Source organism: Orcinus orca, chromosome 6 (genome assembly GCF_937001465.1).
Source record: "Orcinus orca chromosome 6, mOrcOrc1.1, whole genome shotgun sequence".
Lineage (NCBI taxonomy): Eukaryota > Metazoa > Chordata > Mammalia > Artiodactyla > Delphinidae > Orcinus > Orcinus orca.
In genome coordinates, this window is record NC_064564.1 from 114663363 (window position 1) to 114681679 (window position 18317).

At 48.4% G+C, this 18317-nt stretch overlaps 1 protein-coding gene and 1 pseudogene across 3 annotated transcripts in view; both read left to right on the plus strand.

The window, feature by feature from the left end:
• Window positions 1-17187, plus strand: part of GPR107 (G protein-coupled receptor 107) — a 75394-nt gene extending 58207 nt beyond the window's left edge. For 2 of the 3 annotated variants that reach the window (XM_033426958.2, XM_004269095.3), the window contains one exon: window positions 12180-17187. In XM_033426958.2, the coding sequence (XP_033282849.1) occupies window positions 12180-12276 (97 nt within the window). In that variant the 3' untranslated portion in view covers window positions 12277-17187. The remainder of the gene's footprint in view (window positions 1-12179) is intronic. The other variant, XR_007477731.1, reaches the window with a different exon arrangement.
• On the plus strand, window positions 12830-17187 carry LOC117201096 (uncharacterized; annotated as a pseudogene).
• Window positions 17188-18317: the final 1130 nt, after the last annotated feature.

Below are 18317 nucleotides of genomic sequence, written 5' to 3' on the forward strand. Positions count from 1 at the left end.
AGCAGCTACTCTCCGCAGTTTGTTGCTCCAGAGGTTGTCCCTCTATTTTTTTTTTTTTTTTTTCGGTACGCGGGCCTCTCACTGTTGCAGCCTCTCCCATTGCGGAGCACATGCTCCGGACGCGCAGGCTCAGCGGCCATGGCTCACAGGCCCAGCCGCTCCACGGCATGTGGGATCTTCCCAGACCGGGGCACGAACCCGTTGTTCCCTTCATTGGCATGCAGACTTTCAACCACTGCGCCCACCAGGGAAGCCCCTCATTGTAGTTTTGATTTGCATTTCTCTAATGATTAGTCATGTTGAGCATCCTTTCATGTGTTTCTTGGCAATCTGTATATCTTCTTTGGAGAAATGTCTATTTAGGTCTTCTGCCCAGTTTTGGATTGGGCTGTTTGTTTTATTGATATTGAGCTGCATGAGCTGCTTGTAAATTTTGGAGATTAATCCTTTGTCAGTTGCTTCATTTGCAAATATTTTCTCCCATTCTGAGGGTTGTCTTTCGGTCTTGTTTATGGTTTCCTTTGCTGTGCAAAAGCTTTGAAGTTTCATTAGGTCCCATTTGTTTATTTTTGTTTTTATTTCCATTTCTCTAGGAGGTGGGTCAAAAAGGATCTTGCTGTGATTTATGTCATGGAGTGTTCTCCCTATATTTCCCTCTAAGAGTTTGATAGTTTCTGGCATTACATTTAGGTCTTTAATCCATTTTGAGTTTATTTTTGTGTATGGTGTTAGAGAGTGCTCCAATTTCATTCTTTTACATGTAGCTGTCCAGTTTTCCCAGCACCACTTATTGAAGAGGCTGTCTTTTCTCCATTGTATATTTTTGCCTCCTTTATCAAAAATAAGATGACCATATGTGCATGGGTTTATCTCTGGGCTTTCTATCCTGTTTGATTGATCTATGTTTCTGTTTTTGTGCCAGTACCATACTGTCTTGATTACTGTAGCTTTGTAGTATAGTCTGAAGTCAGGGAGCCTGATTCCTCCTGCTCCGTTTTTCTTTCTCAAGATTGCTTTGGCTCTTTGGGCTCTTTTGTGTTTCCATACAAATTGTGAAACTTTTTATTCTATTTCTGTGAAAAATGCCGTTGGTAGTTTGATAGGAATTGCATTGAATCTGTAGATTGCTTTGGGTAATATAGTCATTTTCACAATGTAGATTCTTCCGGTCCAAGAACATGGTATATCTCTCCATCTGTTTGTATAATCTTTCATTTCTTTTTTTTTTTTTACATATGGTGTTTTTTTTGAATTTTATTTATTTTTTTATACAGCAGGTTCTTATTAGTTATCCATTTTATACATATTAGTGTATATATATCAATCCCAATCTCCCAATTTAATTTCTTTCATCAGTGTATTACAGTTTTCTGCATACAGGTCTTTTGTCTCCTTAGGTAGGCTTATTCCTAGGTATTTTATTCTTTTTGTTGCAGTGGTAAATGGGAGTGTTTTCTTAATTTCTCTTTCAGATTTTTCATCATTAGTGGATAGGAATGCAAGAGATTTTCTGTGCATTAATTCTGTATCCTGCTACTTTACCAAATTCATTGATTAGCTCTAGTAGTTTTCTGGTAGCATCTTTAGGATGCTCTATGTATAGTATCATGTCATCTACAAACAGTGACAGTTTTACTTCTTTTCCGATTGGGATTCCTTTTACTTCTTTTTATTTTCTGATTGCTGTGACTAAAACTTCCAAAACTATGTTGAGTAATAGTGGTGAGAGTGGACAACCTTGTCTTGTTCCTGATCTTAGTGGAAATGGTTTCAGTTTTTCACCATTGAGACCAATGTTGGCTGTGGGTTTGTCATATATGGCCTTTATTATGTTGAGGTAAGTTCCCTCTGTGCCTGCTTTCTGGAGGGTTTTTATCATAAATGGGGTTGAATTTTGTTGAAAGCTTTCTCTGCATCTATTGAGATGATCATATGGTTTTTCTCCTTCAGTTTGTTAATATAGTGTATCACGTTGATTTGCCTATATTGAAGAATCCCTGCATTCCTGGGATAAACCCCACTTGATCATGAGGATCGAGTGTATGATCCTTTTAATGTGCTGTTGGATTCTGTTTCCTAGTATTTTGTTGAGTATTTCTGCATCTATGTTCATCAGTGATATTGGCCTGTAGTTTTCTTTCTTTGTGACATCTTTGTCTGGTTTTGGTGTCAGGGTGATGGTGGCCTCATAGAATGAGTTTGGGAGTGTTCCTCCCTCTGCTATATTTTGGAAGAGTTTGAGAAGGATAGGTGTTAGCTCTTGTCTAAATGTTTGATAGAATTCGCCTGTGAAGCCTTCTGGTCCTGGACTTTTGTTTGTTGGAAGATTTTTAATGACAGTCCCAATTTCATTGCTAGTGATAGGTCTGTTTATATTTTCTATTTCTTCCTGGTTCAGTCTCGGAAGGTTGTGCATTTCTAAGAATTTGTCCATTTCTTCCAGGTTGTCCATTTTATTGACATATAGTTGCTTGCAGTAATCTCTCATGATCATTTGTATTTCTGCAGTGTCAGTTGTTACTTCTTTTTCATTTCTATTTCTTTTGATTTGAGTCTTCTCTCTTTTTTTCTTGATGAGTCTGGCTAATGGTTTATCAATTTTGTTTATCTTCTCAAAGAACCAGCTTTTAGTTTTATTGATCTTTGCTATTGTTTCCTTCATTTCTTTTTCATTTATTTCTGATCTGATCTTTATGATTTCTCTCCTTCTGCTTACTTTGGGGTTTTTTGGTTCTTCTTTCTGTAATTGCTTTAGGTGTAAGGTTTGGTTGTGTATTTGAGATGTTTCTTGTTTCTTGAGGTAGGATTGTATTGCTAACTTCTCTCTTAGAACTGCTTTTGCTGCATCCCATAGGTTTTGGGTTGTCGTGTTTTCATTGTCATTTGTCTCTAGGTGTTTTTTCATTTCCTCTTTGATTTCTTCAGTGATCTCTTGGTTATTTAGCCTCCATGTGTTTCTGTTTTTTACAGATCTTTTCCTGTAATTGATATCTTGTCTCATAGCAGTGTGGTTGGAAAAGCTGCTTGATAAGATTTCAGTTTTCTTAAATTTACCAAGGCTTGATTTGTGACCCAAGATATGATCTGTCCTGGAGAGTGTCCCATGAGCACTTGGGAAGAAAGTGTATTCTGTTGTTTTTCGTTGGAATGTCCTATAAATATCAATTAAGTCTATCTTGTTTAATGTATCTTTTAAAGCTTGTGTTTCCTTATTTTCATTTTGGATAATCTGTCCCTTGGTGAAAGTGGGGTGTTAAAGTCCCCTACTATTGTGTTACTGTCAATTTCCCCTTTTATGGCTGTTAGCATTTGCCTTATGTGTTGCGGTGCTCCATTGTTAGGTGCATAAATATTTACAGTTGTTACATCTTCTTCTTGGTTTGATCCCTTGATCATTATGTAGTGTCCTTCTTTGTCTCTTGTAATAGTCTTTATTTTATTTTTATTTTTTTGCGGTACGCGGACCTCTCAATGTTGTGGCCTCTCCCGTTGCGGAGCACAGGCTCTGGACGCGCAGGCTCAGCGGCCATGGCTCACGGGCCCAGCCGCTCCGCGGCATGTGGGATCTTCCCGGACCAGGGCACAAACCTGTGTCCCCTGCATCAGCAGGCAGACTCTCAACCACTGCGCCACCAGGAAGCCCATAGTCTATTTTAAAGTCTATTCTGTCTGATATGAGAATTGCTACTCTAGCTTTCTTTTGATTTCCATTTGCATGGATTATCTTTTTCCATCCCCTCACTTTCAGTCTGTATGTGTCCCTAGGTCTGAAGTGGGTCTCTTGTAGACAGCACATATACGGGTCTTGTTTTTGTCTCCATTCAGCCAGTCTGTGTCTTTTGGTTGGAGCAATTAATCCATTTACATTTCAGGTAATTATCGATATGTATGTTCCTATTACCATTTTCTTAATTGTTTTGGGTTTGTTATTGTAGGTCTTTTCCTTCTCTTGTGTTTCCTGCCTAGAGAAGTTCCTTTAGCATTCATTGTAAAGCTTGTTTGGTGGTGCTGAATTCTCTTAGCTTTTGCTTGTCTGTATAGGTTTTAATTTCTCTATTGAATCTGAATGAGATCATTGCTTGGTAGAGTAATATTGGTTGTAGGTTTTTCTCCTTCATCACTTTAGATATGTCCTGCCACTCCCTTCTGGCTTGCAGAGTTTCTGCTGAAAGATCAGCTGTTAACCTTGTGGGGATTCCCTTGTATATTATTTGTTGTTTTTCCCTTGCTGCTTTTAATATTTTTTCTTTGTATTTAATTTTTGATAGTGTGATTAAAATGTGTCTTGGCCTGTTTCTCCTTGGATTTATCCTGTATGGGACTCTCTGTGCTTCCTGGACTTGATTGACCATTTCCTTTCCCATATTAGGGAAGTTTTCAACTATAATCTCTTCAAATATTTTCTCAGTCCCTTTTTTTTTCTCTTCTTCTGCAACCCCTGTAATTCGAGTGTTGGTGCGTTTAGTGTTGTCCCAGAGGTCTCTGAGATTGTTCTCAATTCTCTTCATTCCTTTTTCTTTATTCTACTCTGCAGTAGTTATTTCCACTATTTTAGCTTCCAGGTCACTTATCCGTTCTTCTGTCTCAGTTATTCTGCTATTGATTCCTTCTAGAGAATTTTTAATTTCATTTATTGTGTTGTTCATCATTGTTTGTTTGCTCTTTAGTTCTTCTAGGTCATTGTTAAACGTTTCTTGTATTTTCTCCATTCTGTTTCCAAGATTTTGGATCGTCTTTACTATCATTACTCTGAATTCTTTTTCAGGTAGACTGCCTACTTCTTGTTCATTTGTTAGGTCTGGTGGGTTTTTGCCTTGCTCCTTCATCTGCTGTGTGTTTCTCTGTCTTCTCATTTTCCTTAACTTACTGTGTTTGGGGTCTCTTTTTCGCAGGCTGCAGGTTCATAGTTCCTGTTGTTTTTGGTGTCTCCTCCCAATGGCTAAGGGGTTGGTTCAGGGGTTTGTGTAGGCTTCATGGTAGAGGGGACTGGTGCCTGTGTTCTGGTGGATGAGGCTGGATCTTGTCTTTCTGGTGTGCAGGTCTGCGTCCAGTGGTGTGTTTTGGGGTGTCTGACCTTATTATGATTTTAGGCAGCCTCTCTGCTAATGGGTGGGGTTGTGTTCCTGTCTTGCTAGTTGTTTGGCATAGGGTGTCCAGCACTGTAGCTTGCTGGTCGTTGAGTGGAGCTGGGTCTTAGCATTGAGATGGAGATCTCTGGGAGAGCTTTTCCTGTTTGATATTACATGAAGCCAGGAGGTCTCTGGTGGACCAATGTCTTGAACTCGGCTCTCCCACCTCAGAGGCACAGGCCTGACACCCAGCTGGAGCACCAAGACCCTGTCAGCCACGTGGCCTCTTAATAAATGTTTAAGTGTATAATACAGTGTTGCTAATTATAGCCACAGTGTTTTACAGCATATATATGGAACTTAATCATCTTGCATAACTGCTTTTTAAGACATGCTCCCAGGCTGCCTTAAATCAAGGTAGCCATTCCTTCCGTTAGGGCTCTCATTTGTGTAAATTTGTTTTCATGCTTCACGTTCATATACAAGTTGTTTAAACTAGTCATTTTAGTTTTCAGAAAAGCTTTCTAGTCAATTCTCCATTTCATTAGGGGCTTTTTCTGAGGTTCTGTCTTTTCTTTTGTTTGGAACATAGTCTTCGATTTCTTCATTTTGCTCGACTCTGTGTTGGTGTCTATGCATTAGATAAACAGCCCCCTCTCCCAATCTTGAAGGAGGGGCCTCATGGAGGAGATGAGCCTCCTCCTTCAACCCTGCCCTGACTCTTGGTTGTCTCTCAAACCTTTGTGATCATCCAAGTGGCCTATTTTATTTTTAGTGGCTCCTGGTAGTTGAGGGTTTTCCTAGAACTATCAGTGTCCCGAAGGGAAGGATCTCAGGCAGCACTGAGATTCAGGCAGATTGGAAGCCAGACGCTCAGGCCAGAATAGTTTTTTTAAATTAAGGTTTATTTTGAAGAAGTCTGAGTTCAATTTAAATGTCCGCCAATACCTTCCAAAGTAAGATAATATTCAGAGACAATTTCCTCATCAGATGGCTTAGAGAAATTTCTGGAATATTCACATCCGAAGATTCCTTATTGATGAATGCCTTTGACTTAAATCTAACCAAAAAGTGCAACGTTATTCTTTGTACATTTTTATTATATATTTATAATGAACAAGCTTAGTTGGAAACAATTAAAATACTTAAGCTGTTGGTAAAAAAATTAAAAAATAGAGTCCATCTGGTAAGCAGCAGCTTTGGGAAGTAACCTGAGACGTGGTGTATTTTTCCTTTCCCCTGCGGGGAGCCCTGTAGCTCAGCATTCTGTAACCGTTTGAAGCAGGGTTGCTCTGGGGTCATAGCGAGAAGCTGAATGGCTGGGTCCTAGCATCTTCCGCTTGACTGAAGTGTGGTCAGTTGACGTTCTCCCCAGCAAGGCAGGCGTTCCTGTTCCCCACATCCTTTCCATCAGCCATTGCATCTAGAAGCGCAGATGCTTTGTTAAGGTATGTTTGTCTCATTGGCAAAATTTTAAAAATTTGTTTTGGTTTTTATTTCTCTCTGACAGTATTTGGTGGTAGTGGTAATGACAACGCAAGAGGGCCTGTGTGTGTGTTAAAATCAGGGGAGGAAAAGGGAAGAAGACAGACCAGCAGTCCGCTGGAGACTAGGGGGAGTGTGTTTCTTTCTTCTGGCAAGATTTGGGGAGGGTGGGCAGTTTGAGCCAAGGTTGACCCTTGGGTTGCCTCAGCTTCTTCTCCTGTTACCGGGGAAGAGCGCTCTGTGCTCTGTTCTCCGGGGTTGGCTGAGTGTGGGCCCTTCCGTAATGGTGAAGTGAGCGTCTCTTCTGTGACGGGAGGGCTGCACATGTACCAGCCTAGAGAGGGAGTCGGCCCAAATGAAGGTTTGCTTACAGGAGTGGTGGTGGTGTTTCCCGGGAGCACCAGCCCCGATGAGCCTGTGAAAGACAAGTTGAGGAGCCAGCTGAGGCCAGGTGCCTTTCAGTCAGCAAGGCAGTTGTACTGGGGTTTCTCTTTAGCTGAGAACTCGACTGTTGGGAAAGTTCTGTGAAGTTATAAGATGTGACAGCAGAAGAGGCCTGAGGGGGAGGCTTCAGCCGCAGGTGAGGGTCAAGGCTCAGCAGCTTCTGGGACCGCCGAGCCCGGACTGTCATCTCCCTCTTCTGCTCGGAAGTTCTGTTCCTGGAGGGCCCTTCTTAAATCCTCCAGAAATAACCCAAACCAGAGACCAGCACAGCCTTGCCTGTATTTTCTAGAAGGTCTTGAGTGCTCTGTCATGCACACTGGAGGGTGTTTCCTGAAGGAGGGCACTAGGTCTGATCCCCACCCAGGACATTAAGCACCTCTTTGTGCAAAGTATCAGTAATAATGTTTATGCCTCGCACACCTAAGACGAATTCACACCCTTCCTAATATGCCCCCTGCACCAGAACTCTGACCTGGGCCGCGCAGTGACCTTGCTGACTGAGGTTCTGGGTAGCTTCTCATTCACCTCTTCTTACCTCCTCTGTCTGAAGCTGAGCTGCGGGAGGGCGGTGCATTGGGAAGTGAGTCTGGCCCAGGGTAGTGCGTCGTCCCTGCCTCCAGCCTAGGCCTGCATGCAGTCTGGGCAGCTGCGCCCCCTGGGCCTGGGGGAATGAGGGTGCCTTCGGAAGTAATGCTGACTTTCCATCTTTTTCTCTTTCTGTTCCTTTTGACATCTCTCTTTGGACTCAAGCTCAAAGTGGCTTACTGATTTTGGTAACAGAATTTATCATAACAAAATCAGCAAGTTAAGTATTGGATGTAATTTCAGTTATCAGACTTTTAGCCACCGCACGTGCTATGCGTATCCTTGATGGTCTGAATTATTTCTGCCATCTTGAGAAGCGGGAGTGAGAAGAGATCTGGTTTGGGTTCCAGAAGCTGTGTCTCTGGAGCTCCCCTTCCCGAGTGCCGGTAACCTTTTACTACTTCCTGCACTCGTGCAAGTGGGTAACCAGCAAATGTAGAAACAGAGGTTGGAGACTAATAGAATTGTCTCTTAACCAAGCCTCTCCACATTTCAAGTCCAGAGATGGTTAGCATTTAGATTTAGTTTGGTTACAGAAACAGATGCATCCGTGTGCCACTTCGGCCCAGGCCACAGTTGACGGCAGTCTCGTGTGGCAGAAGGAGCAGTGGGGACCCGAAGCCCCCTTTCTCGTCTTTCCCGTATTCATTAGGGCCCTGTTGGTTGCAAACACGAGACTCAGGCCTCTACAAGGAAAAGAGAGGTCACCACATAGGGGTAGAAGGAAAGCGGGAGGCAGCTGGGTCCGTCCGCTCCCCCCGTCTCCGCTGGAGCCCGCCTCCTCTGGGCACCTCTCTGCTCCACTGTCTTCTCTATCCTCCACGCTCCCCTGGACCCATCCCCCTGGGAGCCCCTCTGTCGGCTTAGCACTGTGGCGCCTTGCCTCAGACCGGCTCAGGAGCTGCTGACCCTTGGGCCAGTGTCCTCTTGAAGTCAGGAGTGGCCACCTCGGCTCAAAAAAGTTGAGCAGGCCCTGAGGGCAGGACAGCTTCTGCTGGAAGCAGCGTGGGACTTGGCAGCCAGAGAGGCTGGTTTGGCCCGGGCACCGAGTCTACTCGCGCTGGTATGAGCGCTCTGTCAGCCCTACAGGTGGTTCCGGACAGCAGCCGGCGCCGAATCCCCCAGTCTCCTGCGGGACCGGCATGACAGAGTGTAGACGGCGCTGCGATAGAGGCGTGTGTCTGGAGCCACAGAAAGGCATCTCAGCAGAGGGCGAGAGGTCAGGCAGGGCTGGGATGGGCAGAGGCAGGAAGGGCAGGCCTTGCCCTCTGGGGACCGGGCTCGCCCCGCCTGGGCGGCTCCAGGGGCTGCGCCTGCATTCACATCCCTGGGGTTTGAGTTTAGACTGAACATCACCGCTGCTCGGTGCTCGACCTGAGCTTTGTCCGGTGTCTTTCTGCGCCACACGGAGGGCCTCTGCGCAGGTTGTGTGTAGTGCGGGGCGCTGCTCCGAGGACGGCTCTGCGGCTGTTTGTCCCCATTCAGTGTTTGTACTGAAACCAGGGCGTGCGGCGGGGTGTGCGTGGAGCTGTGAAGTTGCCAAAGCGCCGCCTCCTGCCCGGGAGGCTCCTGGGCGTCAGTCTGACCACGGTCTCCTCCTCCGTCTCCTCCAGCTGGCACCCCTCTCACTTCCCAGAGGCTTCACTGGGGAGCCAGGGCACAGCGCCCGTCCAGCCTCACACCACATCCCGTCATCGCTGGCTCCGCCCGTGCCGCCCTTCTGTGCCCACGCACCCCTCACCCCGCAGCCGGGGCGCCTCCACTCCGCTCACTCACCGCTCCGCAGTCTCCAGCTCCAGCCCCCTTGCCTGTCCTGAGCTTCGGGCCCCTCTGTCCACCTGTCACCCCAAGCTTGCCTCTCCCCTGCATACCCTGTGGGCTTCGGCATCCACCCAGTCGCTGTCAGCAGAATATGGGTCTTGGCCTAAATGCCTCCCTCTCCCTCGGCCTGTGTGGGGTGAGTGACCGCTTCTTGGAGGCTTAACGTCGTGTCTCCCGCCCTCTCCCCACTTTATCCTGGTGCCCTGCCCTCGTGTGGCCGATGTCCTCACCTCCCATCTTCTTCCCTTCCCGTCCATTCTCCTCAGCTACCCGAATCACCTGTAGACTGTTTTTTAAGAAGATACCCTGGCTCCTCCCCGGAGACTAGATTCTGAATGTTGGGGGTTCAGGTGTCTCTGTGCTTTTTTGAATCCCCTGGATCCTGCTGGAGCCAGGCCCGAGAACCCAGGTATAAGTGTCACGCCCACCCCGGTGACACGGCACGGAAGGCCGTCCACAGCCCCCCACGTGCCCATCCTCGACTCTCCTGCCACGTGCCTTCACCAGCAGCTTCTTAGCACTCCCTGACTGTCGGGGAGCTTTCTTGTGTTTCCTCCAAGCCTTTTCTTGTTAGATTTCTTTTCAGAAACTCCCCTGCCCTCCCCCCTCTCCTCCATCTCGCTGCTGCTCCTGTCTTTCAACACAGGAGGTGACTCTTCTCACCCCAAGCCGTCGTCACACCTGCACCCTGGCACCCCCATCCTGCCTGTGTGAAGTGGCTCTGCGTGTCCGTCTGGAAGACCGTCCCTTCTGCTGGGCAGTGGGCTCCCTGGGAGCACCAGTTCCAGCTCTCTGTCCTTGCCCCAGGCCCGGCCTGACAGAGTGAATGTTGTTTTCTCAGTTGGGCCACCATCTGGCAAGGAGTGTTTCCTTAGGGAAGGAAAGGGAGCAGAGGTTTTCCCAGGCCCGCTCTCCGAGCCGCCCTTGGGTCGCGGCGCCTGTGCTCTGCCCTCCGCGTCCGCGCGGGTTGGCCGCCTCCTTGTCCTTTTCAACCTGGGGCAGTAGCCACACGATCCGCCGGCTGTTGCCAGGAGTGTTTCTGGAAGACTCGAGGTTGTACTTCTTCCCTTACATCAACAGGTTTGGAGGCGCATAGGGGTTGCTCTGCTGGGGCTGGAAGGGCTTGTGGTGCCCGTGTCCTAGTCTGGAGAAGGTCCCTTTAGAAGCTGCCCTGGGTGCATGGATTTCTCCTGGGAGAAGTGTGAGCGCTTCCCGGTGAGGTCAGGCCCGAGACGGGCACCGGCTGGCAGGAAGTGATGCTGGGTTCTCTCAGTTGGTGTTCCCTTTGTCTGGGGGCTGCATTTATACTCACCCACAGCCTCTGCAGGGATCCCTCAGTTCCCACAAGAACCACCTACCTGCAGCATACTTTGTCCTGGCTTTACCAGAAGTACAGATAACGCATGAGTCCAGAGGACTCTTGTTTGAGAAAAGCCCCAACTCTGGGGAGGACTGGATGGCTTTGGGGCTTGGTCACAGCAGCAGCTGGTGGCAGGAAAGAAGGGAGAAAAAATTTTCTTTCCTTACTCAAATAAAATAATTTATCTACTGTTAGGTCCAGCTGGACAAACTCTAGATGTCACATGTAGGGCCACTGAGTCGCCATTTGTAAGTAGCAGGATTTGGGAATTGGTGCGGGGGATAGGTAGGGTCCTTGGAGAGTCTGTTGGAATGATTGATTGAATTTATTTTACTGATTAGGAAATTCCTGTTGGTCCGCGATGGGGGAACATAGGTGCCTCCTTGCTTCCTAGATTCCTTAGGGAGATGCTGGGCCAGGGGTGTTTGTTTCTAACACTTTATTTTGTAGAACAGTTTTAGGTTCATAACATTGAACAAAATTGAACAGAGGGTACAGATACTTCGCATATGCCCCCGCCCCACACACGCATAGCTGCCTCCATTATCAGCATCCCCTGTCCACAGTAGTACGTTCCTTACAACTGATGAGCCTGTATGGACGTATTATCATCCAGAGCCCGTAGTTTACAGTAGGCTCACTCCTGGTGCTGTACACTGTGTGGGTTTGGACAGATGTGTGCCCACCATTATATAATAGAATCATACAGAGTCATTTTGCTGCCCTGAAAATCCCCTGTGCTCCGCCTAGCAGGTGGAGTTCAGTATCGGCTTGGTGTTTCCTGCTACGGAGCCGCTCAGTTGTGTCATGGATACCCAGATCCTTAGAATCTGTCTAGCTCACATTTTGTGAGGCAAGAGGCTGTCTTCTCATAGACCCCCACCTTCTCAGGAGATGTCGTGAGTCACTCTCTGTCTCTAACGGTCAAAGAATCTTTGGGCCCAGAAAGTTCCTCTAACCTGTGGTTCTGTCCCAGGACTCAGAAATGATCCACTGTGGCTGGTTAGTGTAAACATCTACAGCTGATTAGCTTTTTTTCAGAATGTTAATTATGATACAGATACTGGTGTCATAATTGTGACAAGTGTATATACGTAACATAAAAATTTGTGACAAAAAGAAAGAGATGAATGCTGGTTGTGATAACAGCTGGTATGTAGTGACTGGGCAGGACAGAGAATCTCGTTTCTCCCTCACGACAGTTTTGGAAAGTGGGGACTGTGTTTCTCCTGCAGCACAGGGAGGTCACGTGACTTGGGCAAGCTTACACAGCTAGTAAAGGGCGGGTCAGGATTTGAACCCACGTGTGTCTGATTCCAGAGCCAACACCCTTTACCCCTGGCTGCCACTGTGCTGTGGTGAAGACGGCCTTTTACTTTAAGACTGAGGTTTTCCTCGTTTTTTCCCTCATTCAGAGTGACCACGTCAGGGGTGATGGAGAATATGAAGAAAGTCAAGAAGGTGACCAACGGCTCGGTGGAGCCGCAGGGTGAGTGGGAAGGCAGCGCGTGATGGAGGAGCTCCGAGGCGGCACTGTCAAAGGAAACGGTTTATTCGTAGTCCTGTTGGTCGGCGAGAGAGGTCGGCCCTCCCGACGGTGACACCGCAGAGCACGTGGCTGGGAGCAGTTGCCACGGAAGCCTAACTTTTCACTCTTTTCTGGAGCCGGATCTGTGGCTGGTGATAGGCAGCTAGAATTCTCCTTCAGGTGGGAGTGCTGGGTAGGGGGTGTGAGAGGAGGAGGGTAAAAGGAAGACCTTGTTTTTAATCTCTATATTTTAAATTGGGAACTCTTCAGGTAGGTGCAGTGTGACCCAGTGTGTAGCAGCGGAGTGTTGGTGGATGGGGCATGGTGGGTGGTGGTGTGTCTGCAGCCGTTCAGGGCACGGGAAGGGGCTTTAGGAAACGAGCAGATGTCGAGTGGGGCACGGGGGCTCACAAAGAAGGGAGAGGTGAGCATCGCTGCGTCTTGGGGACAAAAAACGAGTGAGATCAGGTTATTTTAGAAAGCAAAGTCAAAACCCAATTTAGTATTAAGAGAGTGCCCCAGGATTTCCGACCCTGAATGTCGCCCCAGACCTTCATCCCGGATTCTGAAAGTGACCAGGAGCGACAGTCGTCCGAGGGCTACGGTGTCAGAGTCAAGGCCCTGGTGGTGGCAAATGGTTCTCTTGACTGAAGTGTGTTCTGTGTTACCTAATGGATGGACGGAAGTGTGTTTTTAAGCTCGAAAAGCCGCCTCCTGTAGGATTTCCCTGAACGTCTGGTCCCCCCGACGGCGCAGAGCAGCACCGTCTCTGGCGGCCCTCTCATCCCTCTCTTCTCGCAGCTGCATCTATTTTGTGTGATCAGAATACGGGGAAATGGGAAGGACTTGTCCTTAAGGAGCAGCTGGGGGCAGAAAGGATCATGTCGAAGCAGATCCTTAAGGCACGTTGTCATCATGACAAAGCTTTCCCTGTAGCCAGGTAGGACTTCTAAAGGGAGGAATGCAGCAGACCTTGTCCCTGTATTCCAAGAGTAAGTATGCGAAGAAGGTGAGGGTGATTAGCGGGTTTACTCTGGGGTGTGGGGATGATGAGATCTTTCACAGAAGCTCAGTGAGGTTCCCTTCCAAACTTTCAGAGCTTGGAGAGGAACACGGATAGATTGCCTGAGGTGAGCAGTACTGCAGCTCGTAGCCAAGTCATCCGAGTATTGGGACAAGCTCAGAAGGTTCCCTGTGACGGAGGGCATAGCAGGGCTTTCCGCTCATTTCCTACTAAGGCTTTGGCTGCCGGAGCCTGAGATGGGGACTGAAACACTGCATCAGGCAAGCTCCCTGGAGCGTGGGGTCCCAGCCGGGCGGGGTAGCTCCCAGTGCCCACGCGCGTCAGGAGCCCAAGCCCCCCCCCCCCCGACCTCCTGGCCTGCCTCCTGGGTGCTGGGTGGTGACGGTGCCTGGTGGTTATTCTCTTACCTCTGGCTTGGAAGGGTCGATCAGAAGCCACAAGATTTAGGGGTGCCGCTCAGTATGCCCGGTTTGGGAACCTGAAGTGTCTTTACTCAGAAAACAGTTATTTTCCCTCTCCTGTACCATTGTCACTTCCTAAATGACCAGTGAGGAAGCAAGTGTCCTTTCTATGCGCTTCGATGAGCCCTCTGTGCTCTGCCCAGTGCCACCTCCACAGGAGCTCGGTCCTGGCTGAGTGAGGAGGAAGACCAGCGTCTTCCAAGGCTGCTGCTGCCCACCTCTCCGCAGATATTTTAGGGAAGGGTTCGTGTGTCTTCCCATCTTCAGGAGCGAGGAAATAGGCCCCAAGTATTCATCTAAGGGCCTTTTTTTGTCTTTTAAGTAATCTGGGAGCTGTGTGACAGGAGAAGGAAGTGGCAGGGAGGACGGGAGTATTTTTCAGACTTTGTTTTCCTGACGTGACCACCATCCCAGTGATTAAGAAATGTGTCGCATACTGTGGCCAAAACTTCCTTTGGTGCTTCCCTCCGAGGGACGTGTTTGCTGTTTGTCCTGCAAGCAGATGTTCTGGACTAGGCCGTAGACCTCTTGGCAAGAACCAAAGGTTTGAGGAAACACACACACACACACACACACACACACACACACACACACACACACGAAAGGGTCTCCACGGAGGTGTCCTCACTTCATGTGCTGGAAGCGGGGAAGCGAGTAAATGAAGATGAGGGTGTGCATGTGGGCTGGCACCGGCCCCTGCTCAGCCTTCCTGCTCTGAGGTCCCCGGGCCCCAGCGGTCACAGGGTGGTCTTCAAATCCCACGCGGCTCCTCTAGGCTCGCAGAATGGCTGAGAGGCTGCAGTTTTACAGTGCTGACCCTTCTGGAACTGGAAGGTACAGATGAGATAAGTTAGTGGATTAGAAATAAAGGCAGGCCGCAGGCTTCCTAGCAAACGGGTCGTCTGCCCACGTCCTATATTTTAACTGGCAGAAGGTTTAAAGGCAGGCCGCTGATCAAGAGAAATCAAACCCCCAGCCCAAGATTGGGAAAATAGGTGGTGGTTCAAGTTTTTCCAAAATTATTTAAGCTCTTCATCCTGTTCTCTTTCTCTATGACTTGATGGCAGTAAGCAGCATTCAGCTCTACTCTTGCGTAAAGATGACTGATTGGGGGCTAAAGCCAAGGTGCTTCCCCAGCTGACAGCCCGCTTCCTGCAGCCTGATTTTCACAGTCCCCTTGGGCTCACGGTGATGCAGTGTTTGAATGGTTAAGCCCTCTCAGTATTTCAGGGATTGGGCAGAAAGGATCGGTGCACATCATAGAACGATCGGTGGTATTTATAGCTTCGCTTTGTGCTGCTCCCCGTTTCTGCCTACGCGAAATATACGTACTTCCTCTGAGAATCCGGCCGTGGACTGGAGGTGCCGCTGGCTGTGAAACTTTAGCAAGTAAAGGATCTGTTTTCCTTTGATAGAGTGTGTGTGTTTTGCTAGAAAATTACTTCTTGGACCACAAGAACAATCACTGATCTCTTAATCCTGGCTCTTAACAGTGGCGAAAGACTCCATCAGCCTGTTTCTTGGTCCCGCAATACTTTAACGTTTTAGCAGCAGTGCCTCCGCTGAATACTCCTGCTGGCTCCTCTTGTAAAGAGAAGCTTGCTTTGGTGTAAAAGATGGTTTCTCAGATCATAGCCTGAGTCTGTTCAGTTTTCTTTCAAGAAACCACTTTAGAGTAAAATTTCCAGCTTTTTTTTCCCCTGGACATGTCCAGCCAGCCAAGGCGGCACCAGTCTCTTCATAAGTGCACTCCACGGGGCTGCCTCGGCAAGGCGTCCCCTCCCTCATTGTGATCTCGCCACAGGATGCTCTCCTCCCCCCTCCCTCTTCCCCCCTTCCTCCCCTCCTCCCCCCCTCCTTCCCCCTCCCCCCCCATCTCCTTCTCTTTCCTCGCCTTGGCCCTCGCCCATCAGTTCCACATGGGCTCAGTCTGGGAATACGGGCTGAAGCCTGTGGTGCATTGCAGCATTTTCTCCCAGCAGCTGTGTGAAGGATGTATTTTCCAAGCTAAGAATTTTATCCCAAGAGCACATATTACTGCTTTGGACCGTATATGATCTTCTGCCCCTGCACGGAGATGTATGTCTTATTTTAGTCTGTACCGACCAAGGAACAGTGTCAAAGATGCCAGTTTTAATTGTGAGTGGCTCTGGCCATCTCTGCCATCCTGGAGCATTTCCTTCGAGGGAGGCTTCTAGGACCGAGACAGTCTGATGGGTTATTGGCCCTGCTCTGTACACCCCGTAGAGCAGTGGGACTGTTGGTGCTTCCTGCTGCCGAGCAGCTCGTTCAGAGGACACGGATCCTCGCCCCCTCCTCCTCCTGCTCTGCACTCCACACCTCACCCTTGCTCCCCTGACCCACGCCTGACCTTCAGCAGATTCCCAACACGCTGAGCCCAGGACGCCTGTGGCCTGCTGCTTTCTTTTCTCTTCCCCACGGAAGAGAATTCCCCACGGAAGAAGTTAAGTTAGACTTTAACTTGATACCTCTTGGTGTATCAAAAACCATACCAGACGTTCTAGAAGATCTGCCCTTTACTCCAGTTTTCTCTAGGGTGTTTCTGGCAGGAGGTCGTACAAGAGCTCCACCTGAGTTGATGCTAATACTTGTCACTACGACCTGGAATGTAGTTACTGATTGGCAAGCCGGACATTCCCCCCAGGGCCCTTCTGTCGCCTGGCGATGCATCTGCCCTCTCTGCACGGCTTATGCTTGAAATATAATGTTTTTCAGTGGCTCGTTGCTAGGACATGGACACGCACATCCTCCGAGAGACTGTGTGCAGAAAGCACTCGGTGGGGCGGGGCGGGGAGGTGCAGGAGCAAGGATTTGGTTGTGTTGTGTCAAGGACCTTTGGGACCTACTGGCAGGAAGTCTGCAGGCGGGCCGTTTGGGAAGGAGTGCGGATAAAGTCAGTAAAGGTCAAGGTGAGACAGAAGAGATAGCTCGCTCCCAGACAGCAAGCTTATCTTGGGGCGGGGTTTGAGACTTCGGGGTGGGCAGCCAAACCAGTCAGGGGGCCAGGCAGTCAGCCTTCTTAGTGTTTAAGACACTTATTACAAAAGGGTCCAAAAATCCTGTCCACACAAGGGGGCTTCTTGATGCCGTAAGCAGCCTTTGCGGATGGTAAATTGGATTTGCCTAGTCATGTGACCTCAGAAGAACTCAGACACATCCAATCCAGAAATAAGTTTCATTTGGGGGAGAAAATGTCTGTAAATATTCTTTGCTTTCCAGGTTAGATGGGGATGCAGCAGGAGTTTTCAGTACTTTTTTTTAAACACTGATGGTCACTGAAGAGTGTTTATGTGAACATCTGCCGGGTGGAGGTTCCGATCCGGGTGATGTAGGGGACGGGTTCTCCTGCTGTGATGCAAACATGTAAAATAAAGATTCTGTGACAGGAACGTATGTTTGTAATCCGAGGGCGTTGCCAACTGCTGCCTGCTGTCTCTCCGCCCCCTCCCCCCCTATAATTCTTCCCTTTGTGATTTTTGTTCATTAAATTAGTTAATTGCCTCCCACTCGCTCCCACTGGCAAGAGTGACACCTACTAGAGAAGCTCCCTGTGTCTCAGCTGCCATTGAAACTCAGACGTGACTTCAACTCCAGAGGCTTTGTTTTGGAACAAGCTGAAGATCAGTTGTAGTTGACTGGTGTCCTGCCTCCACTGGGGACAGGGGTTGCTCTCTGAGTCAGGGCCTGGGCACTGCTGCCATTTGAGGGGAGATGACGGCAGAGACTTGGGGTAAAGCCTACCCTGTGACAGGCTCGGGTTCACCCTCTTACGATGTTGGTCATCAGATAACCCTGCTGGTGTTCCCACATCAGAATCAGAGAAATCCAAGATTTCAGACTCAAAGCATTTTTGGAAGTCCTCCAATCCCAAACCCCTTCTTTTACTAGGAATGTTTTAAATTGAGGTGTAACTCACATACAGTAAAATTTACCCTTTAAGCATGTAGTTGGATGAGTTTTGACAAGTGTATATACAGTTCTGAAGCCTCTGCAATAAGTGAGATGGAACATTTCCATCACCCCATAAAGTCCCCTGTGCCCCTTCTCAGTCAAAACCACCCCCTGTCCAGAACTACCACAGCCGCTGCTCTGATTTCTACGCTGTAGGTTAGTTTATTCTAGAACTTCACGTGAGTGGAATCACACTTCCTTGTATGGCTTCTTCCACCCAGGAGACTGTCTGTGATTTGTCCATCCAAAGCCCTGGCTTTAAAGCTGCAAAAAATAGGGGCGTAGAGAGGGTTGTGCCCCCCCCTCCCCCAGCCAGTAGGTATCAGAGCTGAGGTGAGAACCCAGGTCTCCTGACTCCAGCCTTGGTGTGGTGATGAGGATTAAGTTAGGGGCCTGGCCTGGAGCTCTATCGGGTACTGTTGCAGTGTTTACAGTAACGTTAGAATGATCCTCAGTTCACAGCATCCCAGAAGCTCGGAATGAAGGGCCTCAGAGTCCATGTCGTTTCCCCTGGGCTTTCCAGTTACCGGCCATGCCTCACCCGCAGCTCCTTCCTGACTCTGCAGAG